General features: G+C 50.6%; 1 protein-coding gene across 4 annotated transcripts in view; it reads right to left on the bottom strand.

The window, feature by feature from the left end:
- The window catches only part of SNX29 (sorting nexin 29), a 499,743-nt gene that overhangs the window by 130,401 nt on the left and 351,447 nt on the right, over window positions 1-17,895 (bottom strand). For 3 of the 4 annotated variants that reach the window (XM_019468619.2, XM_053894353.1, XM_019468620.2), the window contains 2 exons: window positions 10,935-10,990; window positions 8,181-8,262 (listed from right to left, as the gene is read on the bottom strand). The exons of the other annotated variant lie outside the window; for it this stretch is intronic. In XM_019468619.2, coding sequence (XP_019324164.1) covers window positions 8,181-8,262; window positions 10,935-10,990 — 138 coding nt within the window. The remainder of the gene's footprint in view (window positions 1-8,180; window positions 8,263-10,934; window positions 10,991-17,895) is intronic. 4 annotated transcript variants of the gene reach the window in all.

Raw genomic sequence — 17,895 nt, 5'->3', positions numbered from 1 at the left:
AGTTACCTGTAGCTCGTTATAGTCTCAGCTCTCCTCCTACGGGCGGGGGTTTCCACCACTGGGTCGAACATACGATGTGCACACTAGCAGGCTGACAGGCATGACAGAAGCATGACAGGTGCAGGTGAACCTAAGCGTCTAAGTAACAGAAAACGTACCTATTGCTTATGTACCCAACTCCCTGCCCTCGCCTTGTGATGCGTTTAATAAAAGCTTCCAGCACTAACCCCAAGGAGAGACGGTGTGTTGAGACCCGTCTCCCTGTCTCCTTACCTGTGACAAGTGACACAAGTTCTTTGCTTTCAACACTTCCTTGCATTGCGTTCGATTTAATGTGCCCCAGGTGGCAAAGCCCTGGAGCTGGGTGTCGCTCTCCTACGACCAGGAGAGGGCAGGTGTTACCTCGGGAATTAGTATCCTGGTCAGAAGAGGGGTGGTCAGCTCGTTTCCCACACTGTCCCGATTTGAGGAGCCCCGGCCTGGTTGCAAACGGGGGTGGGGTGGGGGGGGGGGGTCAGGTCAGAGGATCAGGCTGGGTTCTGCTGAGGTGACGGCTGGATCCCAAGGACCCTGCCATCCAAGTACCCGGGACTGCCTCCACTCGTGCCCTCGGCCCAAGTCATGGCTCCCCACGTAAACATGCCCACGAGGGAACAAGCACAGGGTCCAGCAAATGGGAACATCGGAGTGGAGGGCGGTACCCACCTGGAAACTAGCCCCCAGCTGTAGTTCGGGCAGTGACAGGGACCGAGGACACACGTGCGTTTGGGTCTGCACGTTAGCCCCGCTCACAGCTCCTGACAAAGAAGCTGTATCAGGGAACCATCTCAGGAAAACCTCTCCAGGAAGGGCAGAGAAGGAATCACGAACAGGCACCTTGGAGACGCTGACGAATAATGTCACTGGTCCAATGCAACAAGGAATTTCGGTCCACACCAAGACTAAAGCCGGCACCACGTGGGCACGTCCCAGCTGGCCAAACTCTCAGGTACTGGGGCCTGGGCATTCAATACTTCAGGCCTCTATGCAATCCCATGTGATTTGGTATTTGTTGATATCAGGTATTTGGATATTAGATATTAGGTATTTGTTGAGCACTGGCGCCCCGGCTGGAAGAGCTCACCCCTGGGCAAAGCCTCACAGAGTTTTGCACGGACACCGTCTTCCATTTCAGCTGCTTGAATGGCGGTCCCACCTCCTCAGCAGCCCCAGAAACGGAGGACGAAGGTATCTGGCTCTTTGTTGCTCCACGGGTAGCCGATGCGGAGCCCCTGATCAAGTAGATGCTAAATAAAGCCTTTTTTCGATGTATGAACGTGCCCAGAGACGTTCAACTGAATGTTCTTTTTATGTCTGCTTCCAGGTATAGTAGCTTATCACGGTCAAGCAGTTACCGGAGCGCTAATGGTAGTCATCTCACAGCGGCGTGTCAGACACCGCACCCAACACGGTACCTGTCGCTGTGCGAGGTGAGTGGCCTTCCGTCCCTCCCATCCATACCTCTCTCCCCAGCCCTTATGACGAGAGGTATGTTTACTCCACAGCATGTGTCTCCCCCACAGACGGTCAGGTCGGGGAGGGCAGGAGGTTTCGATCACCGCTGGCTCTGCTGAATTTAGCACAAGCCGGGCATACAGGAGACCCTCGATAAACAGCTTTCGGATGGATACAGGATTTATACTGTGAAGGGAAAAAGTAGTTCCTCCTGCTTGGGAAGACACAAGCAGTAACAGAGAGTAACAGTGACCTGTACGTCCAAAGGGACGTGCTTTTTCTTTTTGCCGGTATCAGGCTCTCTCGAAGCCCTGAGCATCCCAGAACAGCGGGAGGCCGACGTGCCGTGAACCGTAGAGGCGCTCAGGTGCTGCACTTGGTGGGACGGTTCGTTCTCAAGGGGTGGGACCGCAAGCACCAAGGCCAACCATCCCAGGACGCTGCCCACCGTGCAGCACAAAGGCCGACAGGGCCTGAACGACACTGAGCAATCCCAGGGCCTGCCTCGGGCACAACAGGGGTGGCAGGAGGGAGCAGATGCGGACGAGAGAGATTCACTTCTGCCTCAGAGCCGGTCCGTTTCCCCCCAAATCCGGAACTGGGCAGGGGCTTCTCAGAGCCCACGTTACAGCAGCTGTGGGTCCTGTGTCTGTCTCATCCGTCTCCACTTAACGAATTCCTCCCTCTCTGCAGAGCGGCAGAGCGAGCCTCGAGACAGAGCCGCAGGGAAGAGAACTGGAGGGCCCGCGGGGTAAGCCTCTTAGGAAAGGGGATGAAAAGGAATGGCTGAGAAGCCTGCAGCCTCGAGTACAAACGCGTCACCCTCCTCCACACCCCGTGCAGCCCACCTGGACCCTGTGATGTATTATTAACAGGGGAAAGAATGGATTCCCGGCCTCACGTACAAAAACACGCCCCGATGGAATAAACCTGCAAAAGGACTGCCCAGGTGACACGGGGTCCTTCCGGGGGGGACCACAAATACTCACTGGGCCTTCCTGGGGCACCTTTAACCAACACCACACGCTGTGGCTTCTAGAAAAGGGGACCTCTTCCATCCAGAAGGGAAGAGCTTGGCTGAAACAAAGCAATGATTTTTTTTTTTATATATATATACAAAGGAGACCTAATTAGCTGTGCTGTGCAAATGGAGTATTTTACAGTAGGCAGTGTTTCTGGTGGCTGAATTCAAAGTCTGAAATTAATCCCACACGGAGGACGGGTTTCGGCTGTACTTACACCAACAGTACTGTTCAAAGGCAAAGACTTAAGGGTTCTGAACGTAAGCACATGGATGGATTATTTCATTGCAGTTTAGTGCCTGTAATAGTTGCTTAAGAACAAAATAGGCGGGTTGTTTGAAGGTCTCTCATGCCTTCATAAACACTACAGCAGAATTTAAAGACGGCGGACCTCAATCTTCTTCGGAAGTGGGGGTACTTGGAGAAGAAGATCAAGCAACTGCTAAGGTACAAACCAGGTGCTAACTCACTAACAACAAATGATATGGAAGTGACAGAAAACCGAGCCCACAAGTGCAATGGTACGTAAACACAGAGAGAAGAAGGAGAGAGAAGCTAAGAAAGCCAGTTATTAAACAGTTTCTCCCATGGGGCGCCTGGGGGGCTCAGTCCGTTGAGCGTCTGACTTCGGCTCAGGTCACGGTCTCGTGGTCCGTGAGTTCGAGCCCCGCGTCGGGCTCTGTGCCGATGGCTCGGAGCCTGGAGCCTGTTTCGGATTCTGTGTCTCCCTCTCTCTGACCCTCCCCCCTTCATGCTCTGTCTCTCTCTGCCTCAAAAAGAAACGAACGTTTAACAAAATTGAAAATATAACAAAATAAATAGTTGCTCCCGGTTCACGTGTTGCTGTTCAATCACCGTGTCTCTGGCTGGTGTCTGTTAGCAACCCAGCATCAGCAGCGGCCAGAAGCGTAAGAGACGTTCACGGACACAAACCTTCCACTGGGAAGGTTCTGGACACCAATTTTACCTCTGTCCTGAGGATTGCTCAAACGCTGCCATTTCCTGCTTAGTGCCAGAGCACCCCTCAGCCCCCGTTTCGGACTCGGGGACGGAGCGTGGAAATCCTGGCGCTCAAAGGCGCAAGCCGCTTTTTAAGACCTTGCATTCATCCCCGTCCGGGGATGGCCCGCCTGCCAGAACTCCGTGAGCAAAAGAGAATTCCAGACCTCTTCCCGCCATACCAACGGTGAAAGCCATTGGTACCACGTGCATCAGTGGGCTATCTCAGCGCGTCTGGCATTTAGGACTACCTTTGCCAGGCCTCCGGGCAGGCTCTCCAGGCCCTGACAATGCCCAAACAAGAAGCTCTGAAGGAGCTTCCCTGAAACCCACCCACGGCCAGAGCAGCCAACGCGAACACCTGCTCGGACAACTTCCCTAAGCAAGACTGCCTCAGCCCGGCCCGTGGATGCGGGGGGCTCGATGGGTAACATGTCTGGGCCCTGCGGTGGCCCCCGCAGTTCTAGAGAAAACTCCCTGCTGGGCTGCAGCGGCCCACCTTCTCAGAAACGCGGGCGGCCACCCAGGCAGGCCGGGCCCCTCCCTTCAGATTGAAGGCAACTGTCCCAATTGCCTCTTGGGTTTTTAAAGAGCTTCACCCTCAGTCTCAGAACCTCTGGAAACCGGCACCTTGTGAGAAAACGCTATTTGGGCTCCAAAAATGTTACTGAATGCCATGCTTCTCCGTGCCTTTTTCTCATCTATAAAATGGGGAGAAGAAGAGTTTATTCACAGGGTGCCTTTGAGGACTCAAAGAGCTATTTGACATAATGCACACACACCAGCGAGAGGCAGCGGCCACTACGGCTTCTTGTTAGTATTCTCCCCATTACCGTTTTATTGTAAGCGGTCTGTTCCCTCAGCGTGGTGTTTCCCAAATACATAACACTGTCCCAAACTCTGGCTGCTTGCATTATCGTTTATTTAGCATTGTTCTTCAAGCAGACTCTCTTTCTTTCTTCTTAAATTTATTTTAGAAGGAAAATGCAGGGTGCCTGGGTAGCTCAGTCAGTAAGCGTCCGACTGGATTTCTGCTCAGGTCACGATCTCACGGTTTGTAGGTTCGAGCCCCGCATCAGGCTCTGGGCTGACGACAGGCAGGCTGCTTGGGATTCTCTCCCCCCACCCACCACCCGACCTCTGCTCTTCCCCCATGCACCCCCCTGTCAAAAAAAAAAAAAAAAACTTAAAAAAAAGGAAAATGCATCACTGTGGTAAGTGGAAAACAGGATTCTGTGCCTTAACTAGAAGGGAAATGTAAAAACTAAACACAATTAAAACAAGACAACAAGTAAGATCAAGTTCAAGTCTGCTCCTTCCTGTCGCCGCCGAAAAGAAAGATTCAAGGGTGTGGACGGCACAAGGTCAACACTTGAAGACTTTCTCCCCCTGGTAATCCCAAACCGTGGAAGAGCTGAAAACGGAGTGGCTTTCTCCCAGCAAGATTTGTTAATGCCCACCCTCTGTCTTTCTAGAACCTGGTTAAGCACACATAAAATTATCCTGCTTTCCGATACTCTTGGAGACACTGTTCTGCCCAAGAGGACTCTCTGCAATGATGGAAACTTTCTGTAACTGTGCTGCCCCATAAAGTCTCCACTGGCAGCATATGGCTGTTAAGCATTTGAAATGGGGCTAGTGGACTTGAACTGAATTTCTAAGTTTACTATATTTTAGTTCATTTAAATGTAAATGGCTGTGTGTGGCTAGTGGCTGTCGTATTGGAAAGCCCAGATCTACTGAGAAAACTACACATGATGATCCCTTGATCTTGGCTCTTCGAATGAACTGATATCTGTTTGGAGGTTACACCCTTGTCTTCCTTTGAGGGAGATGTGATGGAACCTGACAGGCACTTGTCACAGGCATGTAACTGGGGATTGTCTACTACATCCCTCAGTATCGCTTAATCTACAGTTCTGTGTGGAAATTTCTTTTAGAGCTCCCTTTGAGGAGCTCATGTATTTTGTTCTCATTAGCAATGGTAGTATCCAAAATAGGCACATTTCCATTTTCACCCTGGCTGCCAGGAAGCCTAGAGGAAATACACAAAGCAACGAGAACATTGGTGTAGGATCTCATGACAGATTTCCGTGATTTCCTTAATGGAAGTATTACCAGTTTACGTTTTCCCAGACCCTGACATTTCATTTTTTACTTCTATTTTATCATTCTTTTACAGGTGTTCCTCTAGAAATTATCTCAAATCTTTTGGGGAAATATACAGACGGCATTTTTTAAACTAAGAAAAATAATGTCCAATGGTACCAGCATTTTCAGTGACTCTTGTTCTTTCCCTTATCGTTTACGGTAAGAACCCCGTAAAAAGCTTTCTCGAATGTCTCCAAACATGTTGTGTGGATTTCGCTTGTGAGATATTGACCAGAAGCACTGTTAGCTAAGAGGAGAAAGACAGCTGCATTCAAGAGGTGCTACCTCACACCCCCCATATCACATTTCAATTCTGGTCTAAGATAAAGCTGTCTGCTTCACTTTGTTCACCCCCTGGGCAACACCTCCCGGCTCTCTGATGGCCGCAAAGCAGAACTCAAAGGACACTCACCGAAGACGGTTTTTGGTTGGTGTGGCATCGAAAGAGAAAGAGAACCAAGGGGATGTATGGAAATCTGTCACGTCTAACTCTCTTCTTTTTTTTTTAATTTTTTTTTTTTTTTACGTTTATTTTTGAGACAGAGAGAGACAGAGCATGAACGGGGGAGGGGCAGACAGAGAGGGAGACACAGAATAGGAAGCAGGCTCCAGGCTCTGAGCCATCAGCCCAGAGCCTGATGCGGGGCTCGAACTCACGGTCTGTTGAGATCGTGACCTGAGCTGAAGTCAGACGCTTAACCGACCGAGCCACCCAGGCGCCCCATGTCTAACTCTCTTCTTAAGCCAAAGGTGAGAGCATCCGGGGCACTCATTCCCCAACACTTATTGACAAGTTACTTACTAAGTGCCGTGGCCAAACAAGTAAACTCCAGTCGCTTTCTGGTGCAAGCTTCCTTGCCAAACCCTAGCTCACCTGTCTGTGAGATTTCAAGATGCGTGTACCATACAGACGCCTGTTCCTATAAACCACACACCTGCCACCACACCTGCCACCGAAGACTACACAGGGCGAGCATCTGGGAACAGCAGAAATTCCAAGACGAGAATACAGAGTGTGTCCTACCCGCCACACGCCCCTCACGCTGACAAGAGCTTTGCAAGGTAAGAAGTGGTAGTATTTCCGTCTTACTCGTGAGGAAATGGAGATTCACTTAAGGTTACAAAACTGAAACCAGGGCTCCTATCTTCAAGGTCAGTGTCTTTTTTTTTTTTTTTTTTTTTTCCCCTAACCATCCAGCCTCTGGAGAAAAATACCTTAATAGGTGAGAAGATGTCTTCTTTGGTGGTCAATTCCCCACTTAAGAAAAAAAAAAAAAAAAAGCAACAAAACTCAAGACTTTTCACAGAGCTGATGGGGAGTAAGAACAAAAACGTGGGGCACCTGGGTGGCTCAGTTAGGTGTCTGACTTCAGCTCAGGTCATGATCTCATGGTCCGTGGGTTCGAGTCCCGCATCGGGCTCTGGGCTGACAGCTCAGAGCCTGGAGCCCACTTCGGATTCTGTGTCTCCCTCTCTCTCTGACCCTCCCCCATTCATGCTCTGTCTCTCTCTGTCTCAAAAATAAATAAGCATTAAAGAAAATTTTAAGAACAAAAACATAACGAAAGTTGTCGTGACACAAGAAGACGGAAGCCGAAAGCAGCTAAGAGTCAGTGGTGAAAACAGAGCAGTCCAGGGCAGGTGAACACCACTGGCTGGAGATCAGGATCCAAGGTAAGAAAAATAAAAGACAATAGAGGAAAAGATGGAAGGAAGGCAGGGCAGAAAGAGGCATCGGGAAATCAGAGGAAAGATGCAAAACTGGAGTCCCACGTGTTGGGGATAAACCACCCCCAAAGCACGCACAGGCCCCTCAGTCCCCAACACCCAAGTCCCAGCCAGGAGCCGACCAGTTCTCCCCGAGGAGGAGGAGACGTCTGCTCTCTGGGTTACGTCAAGTAACTGTTGCCCCTTCTGCTGAGAAGAGTACCCGGCTTTTCATTCAGAGAAGAACTCCTCTCCCTCCATCAGACACACCCCAGCACCAGCAGGGGTCACATCCAAACCTGGCCCATCCCACGGGTCCATCACCCATCCCTGAGGATCAGGAAGGGGATCCTGGTCCAAGACAGGCCCAGGAGAGACACTGAAACACCCAGACAGGCTGAAAGCCACCCATCAGCCCGCAGAGAGCACCAGCCCGAGAAGGACCCCTGAGCAAAGGACAGAGCAGATGGCAGCAGGTTTCCAGCCACGGGCCCGGTCATGCCTGGGGCCGCACGTACACTCAGACTCTCTGGCTGCAACACAAGCCGACAAATCCCATTTTGGCTCCCGCTGTCCAAGCTCAGATCTGCAGCGTCTGCACCAACGGGCCTGACCGACACGAAGAAGCTCCACCCCGGCCCCTCCTGTCTACATGAAGGAAGGACCCCTTCCTCGGGGAGGCCCGGCAACTGGGAGGCTGGCGTCGGGAGGCCGTGGCCGTGGCCGAGAGGCAGAGGCACCACAGTGCAACAAAAGGCTGTTGGTTCCACCCCAGCAGTGACATCTGGCCGAAAACCAGACGCTCACCTGATACACGTGGAAGGCATTCGCCGCTTTGCCCCGCAGAAACACTGATGGGATCCAGACGTTGATCAGCGCCCGGTTTGATCTGACCGAAACCAAAGATCAAAATTAGTCATTTCAATTTACAATGAGGAACGGAGGAAAACAGACTTCTCCTCTAAGAGGCATCACACACCAGAATTTAGGACAACATCGATCACGTCTACGAGTAAGACGAAGGGCCTGGGTAAGTGTGTTCGCCCAGCCCCCAGGATCATTCTTCAGGGACTTAGTTTAAGTCTATGTGTATTTTTTATTCAGACACACAGTGTGTACTTTGGAATAAGAAATGGACTTTAGCTTTACAACTGAGTCACCGTGACTCCTACTTTCTCTAAACCTGAGTTTCTTCCTCTGAAAAGAGGGATAATAATTGGAGGCCCTCACGGGGGTGTGGAGGGTCACGTGACCTGATGACTGCAGGGTACCTGGGGCACCCAGAGGGGTCACACTGTCTCCTCGCTGTGCCCCTCTACATCCTGGCCCCCGTTTTAAGATCAGACTCCACCCAAGGGCTCAGGAGACCGACATCCATGGCGATGCAGGTAACCGCTCTTTGGGGTGGGGGGAGGGGAAAGAGAAAATGGCAGGCTGGGATACCAGGAAGCCAGGTGCAAATACCCGCCTTGCAACTCTCCAAAACCACTGTGTGTGGCTCCAATGAACCAAGATTTAAATTCAAGGGCAAGTCATTTCCTAAGCACCTACAATGTATGATTTCATGATTTCCCTGGATTATCTCAGGGAATCCTCATGGGATATTTAAGGGGTCCTTCAAGGGTCCCCTTGGGTATGTGAGCTCTGCCTCACGTGACGGCTGTCACCTAGCTGTGAGTCGCTGGGTACACGGGCCCACTCCAGCGATCTTCCACCAGGCTGAAGGCCAGGCGTGCAGGCCGGAAACCCTGTCTCTAACACCTGAGGGTCAGTCCTGACGGGTATCACGAGGGCACCGCACAACTCTGGGAGGGGCCTCCACCTCGAGTTGTGCCCGGGCTCAGTGCCCCCTCCTGAACTCTCCCTCTCTCTAAGGAGCAGCCCACAAAGATGTACCAGACTTCTGTGCTTACAACACAATCTGAGACGATGGGGGAAGAGCCCGGGACTCAGTGGTCTCCCCAACTCAGGCGTAGAGAGCATTTTAGTCTCACAGAGAGATGGTTCTCTCCTGAGGCGGCATCCTTCCAAGCTCCGAGCTGAGGTGCTGACTTCCTCCACGGGGCAAAATCATCCATCAGCTCTCAGAGCTCCAAGTCCAAATGGCAATTCTGAGCCGTCAGGCTGGTGTGCACATTAATGGCACCCCTCCCATCCCTCCCCGTCCCTCCTGGAAAGGTCCTCCCAAGGGTCCTAGCACCTAAAGTGTTCCCTTGCATCTCTGTCCGGGGGTGGGTCGGGCACCAGCGGACCCAACGATCTGCTTTGCATTCACCTTCCTGATCAGTGAGTGTGAGACACCCCCGACTGGCTTCAGCATTTCTCCGTCTCAGAACATTCACCCCACAGCATGAGAACTGTTTACAGGGCCATTTCCCTCCTTGATATTAACTCACTTGTTCCGTCTTTTGGTGGCTCACTCATGCATTAAATAAATGCTGACTGAGAACCTACTATGTGCCAGTGGCTACTCTAGGTCCTGGAGACAGAGCATGGAAGCAAGACGACCCAGACCCTGCCCTCGGGGAGTGGGAGAGAGACAAATCCCTCTGGTTAGTAATTCACTGTGGTCCAAGAAGGTCCTTTCTAGAATTTCCATCTTTTTAAGGTGAGGGAGACTTGTTTTGTAGTGTAACATAGGATCTATCCTGGAAAACGTACCAGTACACTTGAGAAGAGGGGCTCCTGGGTGGCTCGGTCAGTTGAACATCTGACTCTCGATTTCAGCTCAGGACATGATCTCATGATTGGTGGGATCGAGCCCCAAGTCTGGCTCCGTGCTGAGAGCATGGAGCCTGCTTAGGATTCTCTCCCTCCCCCTCACCCTCTGCCCATTCTCCCCACTGGTGCACACTCTCTCTCAATCAAAATAAACATTTAAAAATATGTATTTAAAAATAAGAAGCAAAGTATATACTGTTCTTGTTGGGCTGAGGAACTATGCACGAGTACCCGAACCCCAAAGCAACCTGATTGTGAAACAGTCTGAAGACCAATTAAGTTCTTTAGGAGCTTATCATCAGGGGCACCAGCCAGAGTCACATCCAGTCACAAATCAGACCCATGTACCAAACCACTGCTGTTTCCATTAACTCAGGGGTTGCGAACTCATTCTTCCAGGAGACACGCAGAGAAAGAAATGAGGGCAGCAGGCCAGAGTCAGGCAACAGGGAAAAGGGGGCACTGTGGTAAGTGAAAGAGTACTTGCCCTGTGTGAAGGAGGCGGCTGCTACTCGGCTCTGACCGTGGCCTGGTAGGGATCGGAGCCCCCCTTGTTTTCTTTTTAAAGCGAAATTTAAATTCTTATGTGATAGCTTCCAAGTCTAAAATGTCAGCCAAAAAAATAATTGTTTTCTAATACCCAAGAAGAGAACCACAGCACATCTGAAGGCCAGACTTGGGCTGCAGGTGAACACCCTCTCCCTCTATGATAACCAAATTGCCCTGTGCAGACTGAAACAGTGATCTTTGTTTCCCCCCCCGGTGGTCTTCTGGGAGACAAGCCAAACCACTGAGTCCTACTTCTAAAGGGGCCCTCGTGAGTAGATGCCGTGGACTTACATTTCAAAATCCGACAAACTCTGGTCTTCGGATGTTTGGCTCAAATCTCCGGGCACCTGCCATCAGGAAAGGGGAGAAGGGAGAGAGAAAATGCATCCTGGTTACTGTGGTTGGCATAATCACGCAAGAATCCTGCCTCCCAACGATGCTTACACATTTCCTGTTCAGAACAAGGTGAGAAAGCAGTTACTGGAAAACAAGAAGAGACTGTGTGGAAGGATGGTTAGAGACGGTGTTGGGGTAATAAAAATATGTCACCATGAGGAATCTTGATTACCTTCACAGAAAAAGGACTGTTAATCCTGTCGAGATAATAGCAGGCCTATAAAATCGTGTAATTTTGGAGCTCTAAAGACCTGATTAGGATCTGAGGTACAAGATACCAGATGAACAGCCACTGCCACCATGATGAACACAGACGCACCGAGGACATAAACACAAAAGGTCAACGTCTGCGCCCAGACGGCTCCATCCTTCCCTGTCACGATACACCAGCACCTGGAAGGCACAGCACAGCTGCCGTTCCTGACTCAGAAGGGCCCCCGGAGAACACGATTCGGTCCAAGAAACTCCACTCCCTGGCAGAATGGCAGGTACCCCGTAAAGCAGGTACCGAAATGGTCAGCACCAGGAGATGTTCAATAAATGGCGGTATTACGGTCACGGCCAGGGCATGAGCTTCCGATCGGATCTGAAGTGGCCAGAACTTAAGGATGTGGATCAAAACCAAGAGGAAAGAGTGCAAAGGGGGAGGGTGTGGGCAACTGAGGAAGAGAGCGTTTACTTCACACACTACAGCTGTCAGAGCTTTCCTGTTACCACAATCTGCATCGTTCTTCATAACAATCTGTCCCCCCAACCCCTTCATAGATGAGGAAACAGGCTCAGGGAGGCTGAGACCTTGCCAAGGCCACACATGCAGGAAGTGGATCTGAATTCAGATCTGTCCAACCACAAAGGCTTTTCTGCCAAACCCTCAGCAAACACGGGGAAAACCAGCTGTGGGGTGGAAGGAGGTGAGACCTGGACCCTTTCCCGGGGGCTGGAGATGGCAGAAGGCACTCCTTAAAGACACAGTGGGTTCTCTCCGAGGCAGGAGGATGCCATGATTATGGAGCCTACACTGTGGGGCCACAAGGCTCAGGGTCAACCCCAGCCCCAGCTGTTCTTGACCCTGTGGCCACGAGCAAATCAGTTGCCCCCTCTGGTCACACTGTCCTCACCTGTAAAACAGGCAGGACAGTCATAGCACTCAGAGTTCACCTACAGACAAAATGAGCTGATGCCTACAGAGTACCCAGAACAACACCTGGGAGGTAGGACGTTCACGGTAACTGCACTGTACTAACAGTATGGCCGTTACGGAGAAAAGCTCTATGTTCTGTTATCCTTGGCACAGAGAATCTGTCCTGCCGACCCAAAGGCCGTCTCTCCCCACAGCCCAGGGGGAGGACACCCAACCTGGGCCCTGGACAGATGTGTGCAGCCAAGCAATTAAAATGGGCTCCATGAGCAGGTTTGGCTAAGAAGCTGCTATGGAGGGATTCCTTCAACCCCAACAAGGAGGTACATGCCTACCCCCCAACCTGAGAAAACTTCAGCTTAAAGGGACCAGGAACTCACTGGACTGGTTGGTGTGGCCCTTCTGTTATGGCGTCCGTCATTTTTCCTGTGGACGGCTGGGAAGACGGTTTAATCTATTAGGGAAGCCATGACACTGTGTCCCACAATCCCTAAGAACATCCACATGCTCTGACCCAGATACCTCATTCCTACGATTTCTCTGGAGGAAATAACCAAAGACACAGACCAAAATTTACATCAAAGATCATTCCTCTTTCGATGGCTGAGATTTTTGCAAATCATCTAAAGGTCCAACTGTAGAGAAACCATTCAGGAAATGATGGCATGTCTGTACGAGATGGCCAGATTAAACAAAAAATAGGTTACACGTGCACACTCATGAGGGTACAAGCATGAAAATGATTCTGGAAAAATACAGAAGAACATTAACAGTGGCTATCATTGATAATACAGTAGGAGTGGGAGTGGGGAGAGAAACAGACCAAATTTGCATTGGCTGTATTTCCATAAGACTAAAATAATCTATCTTTCGAATGAACTGCTTTAGAAAAAAATTTTAAATGTGCTTTTGAAGAACAAAATAGCTTTCCATGTGCGGTCACGAAAAGATCTCCAGGAAAGATCAAGAGAAAGCCTAAGCAGGGTGCAGGTGGTGGGTCTAACGTACTATCCTTAACGCACAAGTGCAGAGGTAACTATCAAGCTGTATTCGTCTGTTCCTGCATTGAGAAGCACTAGCAGGGAAATTTAAGACACCTAGAAAAGGAGCACCCCGTGGGCACCGGGGTGTGGGAGTGGGGGCCTGGGCAGCCGGCAGAAGACACTGAAAATGAGGCTATTTGGGGGTGCCTGGGTGGCTCAGTCGGTTAGGCATCTGGCTCTTGATTTTGGCTCAGGTCATGATCTCGTGGTTCATGAGATCGAGCCCCAAGTCAGGTCAGCTTGGGATTCTCTCTCTACCTCTCTCCCTGCCCCTCCCCTACTTTCCAGTTCTAAATATAAAGATAGCAAATACATAAATAGTAAATCTCTCTAAATAGATAAATAAGTAAACACTTTAGAAAAAAGAAAATGAGGGGCGCCTGAGTGGCTGAGTCAGCTAAGCATCTGACTTCGGCTCAGGTCATGATCTCACGGTTCATGGGATCAAACCCCGCGTCGGGCTCTCTGCTGTCAGCACAGAGCCCACTTCGGATCCTCTGTCCCCCTCTCTCTCTACATATCTACTGAGCGCTTTCACTTGTACTCTCAAAAACAAAGAATAAAAAAAAATTCAAAAAAGAAAATGAGTCTATTTACTAAATATCCTTTTACATCATTTGAGTTCTGAAATAACGTACTGCCAATTGAACATTTAAATAAAAACGTATTATCCCGCCAGAAGAGAGCTTCTGATAGATTTTTAATGGCATAGCCAATAGCTCCTTGCCTCTGTTTCACAAAACGCTGCTTGGAACTGTGAATTCTTAAGCACGACTTAGGACGTCCACCCATCAGTAAGGTCAGAATGAAACGAGGGGAAAGGGGACACCGGGGAGAGAGAGGTCACATGGATTGCACTTTTCTGGACTTTCTACACTGAAAGTGCATTGATCACGTAACCATAAACAGACACATATTATGTGTTAAGCGCCTTTCGTGTAACTGTGTAAAGTAAATAAAATACTCTGCCCGATGCCCAGCCCGCCCCCTGCAAAATGCACTTGGCTGAAATGCAGAAAGCCGTGAAGAAAGTAGAGACTTTGCCTTCAAATGCTCTGGAGTCCGGGATGCAGAAAGACAAGGGGAGGCTCTGAAGGCCCAGCACCGCGCACACACCACGCTCCCCTTGGCTCTTCCACACGGAACCCCGTGGCACGGCCAGGACTCTAGCACCTTCTCTGGCATGGCCGTGGGGCAGCCCTTGGCCTCTCTTTTCCGAGCTTCCCCCTTGACACCCGGGTCTGGGGAAGGTTCCTCGGGCACGACAGGAGAAGCAGGTACACATACTGGAGAAGGGACTGCCAGACTGAAGACAGCTGCCACACCATTTCGTGCATGGTGACACCATCTTTCGATCGGCCTGCTTTCACACTGGAAGCGAACAGAGCTCGGACCCAGGGAGCTGCACTCGCAAGAGGGAAGGTTCTGACTGGATCGACCCCACAAAGCTGAAGGAAAGGAGACCAGAAGGACTCAAGGAAAAGAGAAGGTGAGGGTGTTAAGGACAGACATCACTTTACAAGGCTAAGAACAAAGAAAGCTGCTTCTAAAAAGGAATCGATTCTCAGAAGGCAGTATTTTCTTCACACATAAGTTAACTCTCAGAGGTGCTGAGTTTTAAGAATCATCTTGGACAATGGATCTAAGTAGCTAGAAGGTGTTAAACCCTTCTGAATTAGGACATGGGCCACAAACATCCCTTGTGACTGCCCGAAGCTACAAGGAAAGCCTGGAGGGACATGTCTCTAGGATAGGGCCTGTGCTGGCTTCACCCTCAACAGGGGGCATAAAACAGGGATCAGCAACATGGATGTTCTCATTCACTTCTCTCAGGCCCTGGAGAAAAGGCGGGTCCCCACCTGGCCTGTGGGCTGGGGACTCACGTGGCAGCATGTGGGTGCAGGAAAGGCAGAGCCCGTTCCTGGAGACACAGAGCAGCCAGCATTCCCGGATCCTCCTGGACAAACACCCCAGGTGCTGCACACACATGGATGGGGGTGGGGGGGCAGGTGAGGCTCACAGAAAACACTCTTCTGGGCTGCGTTAGCAAAGAAGTTTCCCCAGTCTTTCCCAACTAAGGATTTCACGAGCTGCTTGGGGACGGGGGGAGCAGAGATAGGCCAGCTCACCGTAGCCCCTCACAACTGGGCCAAAATGGAATCCAGACGCTGGTTCACCCTGCTGTTCTGACCTAGAATTCCTCAGACCTGGGATAAGGGCTCAAAGAACTGAGACTTGGCCAGAAAGAGTAACAAACATACTAAGTAAGTGCTTATTTAAACAGGAAGGGAAGGAAGGAGGAAGAGAGGAAAGAACTAATCAGGCAACTGCCAGAGCCACAGGAAAATCTCTTCCCTCCTCCCCCTTTCAGAATCAGGATGCAAGTAGGGGCAGCGAGAGTGGACAGAGAAACTTCCCTTTCCTTGGAGCGACCCTGACTTCCGGTCCCGAGGGGCTGCAAACACAGACACACCACCACCAGGCATCATCAAAGGCTTCCTGCGTCACAAAGTGCTTTCCCATCAAAATCATCCCAGATCCTCCCCATCCCAGCCCTGTGGGCACAGGGGTTCCCCGTCCACCCCATTCCGCAGGCAAGGACAAGGGGATTCAGCGTGAATAAACAAAAGCAACAGAGATGCCAGGAGGCCAGCACCAAATCCCAGATGAATCAGCACGCCATCTTGGATGTCCAGCTCAGGTGAGCCCCAGACCGCAGCATATGGTGGGGCAAAACCACTCGGTTACCCCCAGAACCATGAAATCCAAGAAAATGGTTGTGTTTTGGCGTCATTAAGTTTTGGGGTGGCTTGACATGCAGCCATAGGTAGCCCAAAAAGTAACTTTCCCAGGGTCATTCGGCTGGTAAGTGATCGAGGAGGGAACGGCACATTTTACCCCTAAAGCTACGCCGCCTCCCACTACAAAATCCCCGGTCTTTGCATTTCGCTTCTGCAAAAGGAGAAGCCCAGGAGATGGAGTAACCCAGATTCACCCGGAAGGGGCTCTGCTGGTACAGAGACCTCGGATGGAGTGAAGGAGGCCCGGAAGGACTCAATCGCTCAAGAGCAGATGTGCACAAGTGTCCACGTGAGTCTAAAATCCGAAGCCTTCCTTAACAAGCCTGTTTTCTTTGATGCGACGGGGTGATTTTTGGCAGATGCCCGGCCTGGAGGAACAAGGCACGGGCCTGACCCAGTCCAAGGTGGCTGGCTCTCTCCCAAGGAAACCCCAGGTCCTTTCCCACCTTCGGACAATACACGCGTCAGCCTAGAGTCTGAGCAGAATGTGTCAAGTCTCAGTGGACTAACAAAAAATGGGATGTTCTGCGAGAGAAGTCACCTGGCTTCAATAAAGCCCGGTTTCTTCCTCACCTACCCCGTGACAACCTGTCTCCGAGTGCCCTATTAGAGAGAATCAACAAAGATGGGAAGGACCACCCAACATGTGTTGAACACCTACTGTGTGCCATTGTGTTCCCACGTGTAATCCTCAAATCACGTGTGCAGCAAGTAACATCTCAAGTCACGTTCCCCTACCCCCTTCCCACAACCTGTTTGTACGCCCTTCCAGATTGAGCCAAAATGTGCATTCCCGGGAGACACCCGCCTAGACCACAGAAACTAAACACATCTCCACTGCCACCTCTATGGTTCACGCTGTGCGGCTGGCCATTAATCCATTGCGGTTAGTCTGTGTACCGGTCCCTCCTTGTGAGCTGGGGGACACGTGCACTGTGTGTCACGGCAGCCTTGCCGGGCACCCATCACACTGAGGACGCTGAATTAGTACTTGTGACTGCCGAGATGGAGAATGATGTGAGCTGTCTTTCCACACTGAAATGTCTATTTTTAAACTGCTTCGGAGCAAATTTGCAATCCTCGTGCATGATAAGGATAACTTAGTTTGGAGTTAAGAAAAACCAGAGGAAGACAACTGTACTCTCTCTCTCTTCTAATTACACGGCTTTCAGATTTACCGCTCAGAAGAAAAGCAAAAGGCAGACGTTCTGGAGCAGCAAACCTGTGTCCCAATCACGAAAGGACACCCATGGTTTACATTTTCCACAGTCACCTTCTCCATCATGGTTCTTCTCGAAAAGCCTTCCCTTAAGCAATTAGCTCTCACTTTGTGTTGCCAAACACAACTATTTCCCAGCCCAACTGTACCCCTGCTCTCTCGTCTTGTTTTTTTAATAAGGAACAAAATGTGCCATGGCACGGCTGTCTTCCAGCGTGGCTGGCCAAGCCAGAGAGCAGACAGACCCAGGGCTGTGCTCTGAGTACTAAGTCGGCCTGGGCTTCCCGGCCCCAAAGGAGGCAACCAGCCCAGGGCTGGACCACTTTCAGGCTTCTGGGTTTATCTATTTATTTGTTCTTTTGTTTTACAAACAATTAGAGGCATTTGCATGGTTTAAAAAATCAGCTGAGGTCAAAGACCCTCCGTGGGGAGTAGAGAACTGGCAATGAAGAGCTTCAGAGAGTTTTTTATGCTGTCCTCTGGGAAACTCTGGAAGCCTGAACAAATGCGGACTATTACATTTCTGCGATGTAGGTTTTCATGTGTCTGCTTCTCCCCAAAGACCATGAGGATCTCAAGGACAATATTTCCAGAGCCCATCCTGGTCCCAGGCACTTAGTAATTGCTCAATGAATATTCCCATTGGATAGAAAGA

The sequence above is a fragment of the Panthera pardus genome, unplaced genomic scaffold (genome assembly GCF_024362965.1).
Source record: "Panthera pardus isolate Hobbes unplaced genomic scaffold, ASM2436296v1 HiC_scaffold_5, whole genome shotgun sequence".
Lineage (NCBI taxonomy): Eukaryota > Metazoa > Chordata > Mammalia > Carnivora > Felidae > Panthera > Panthera pardus.
The sequence above is the reverse complement of the archived record's forward strand: the minus strand, read 5'-3'. Positions and strand labels throughout refer to the sequence as shown.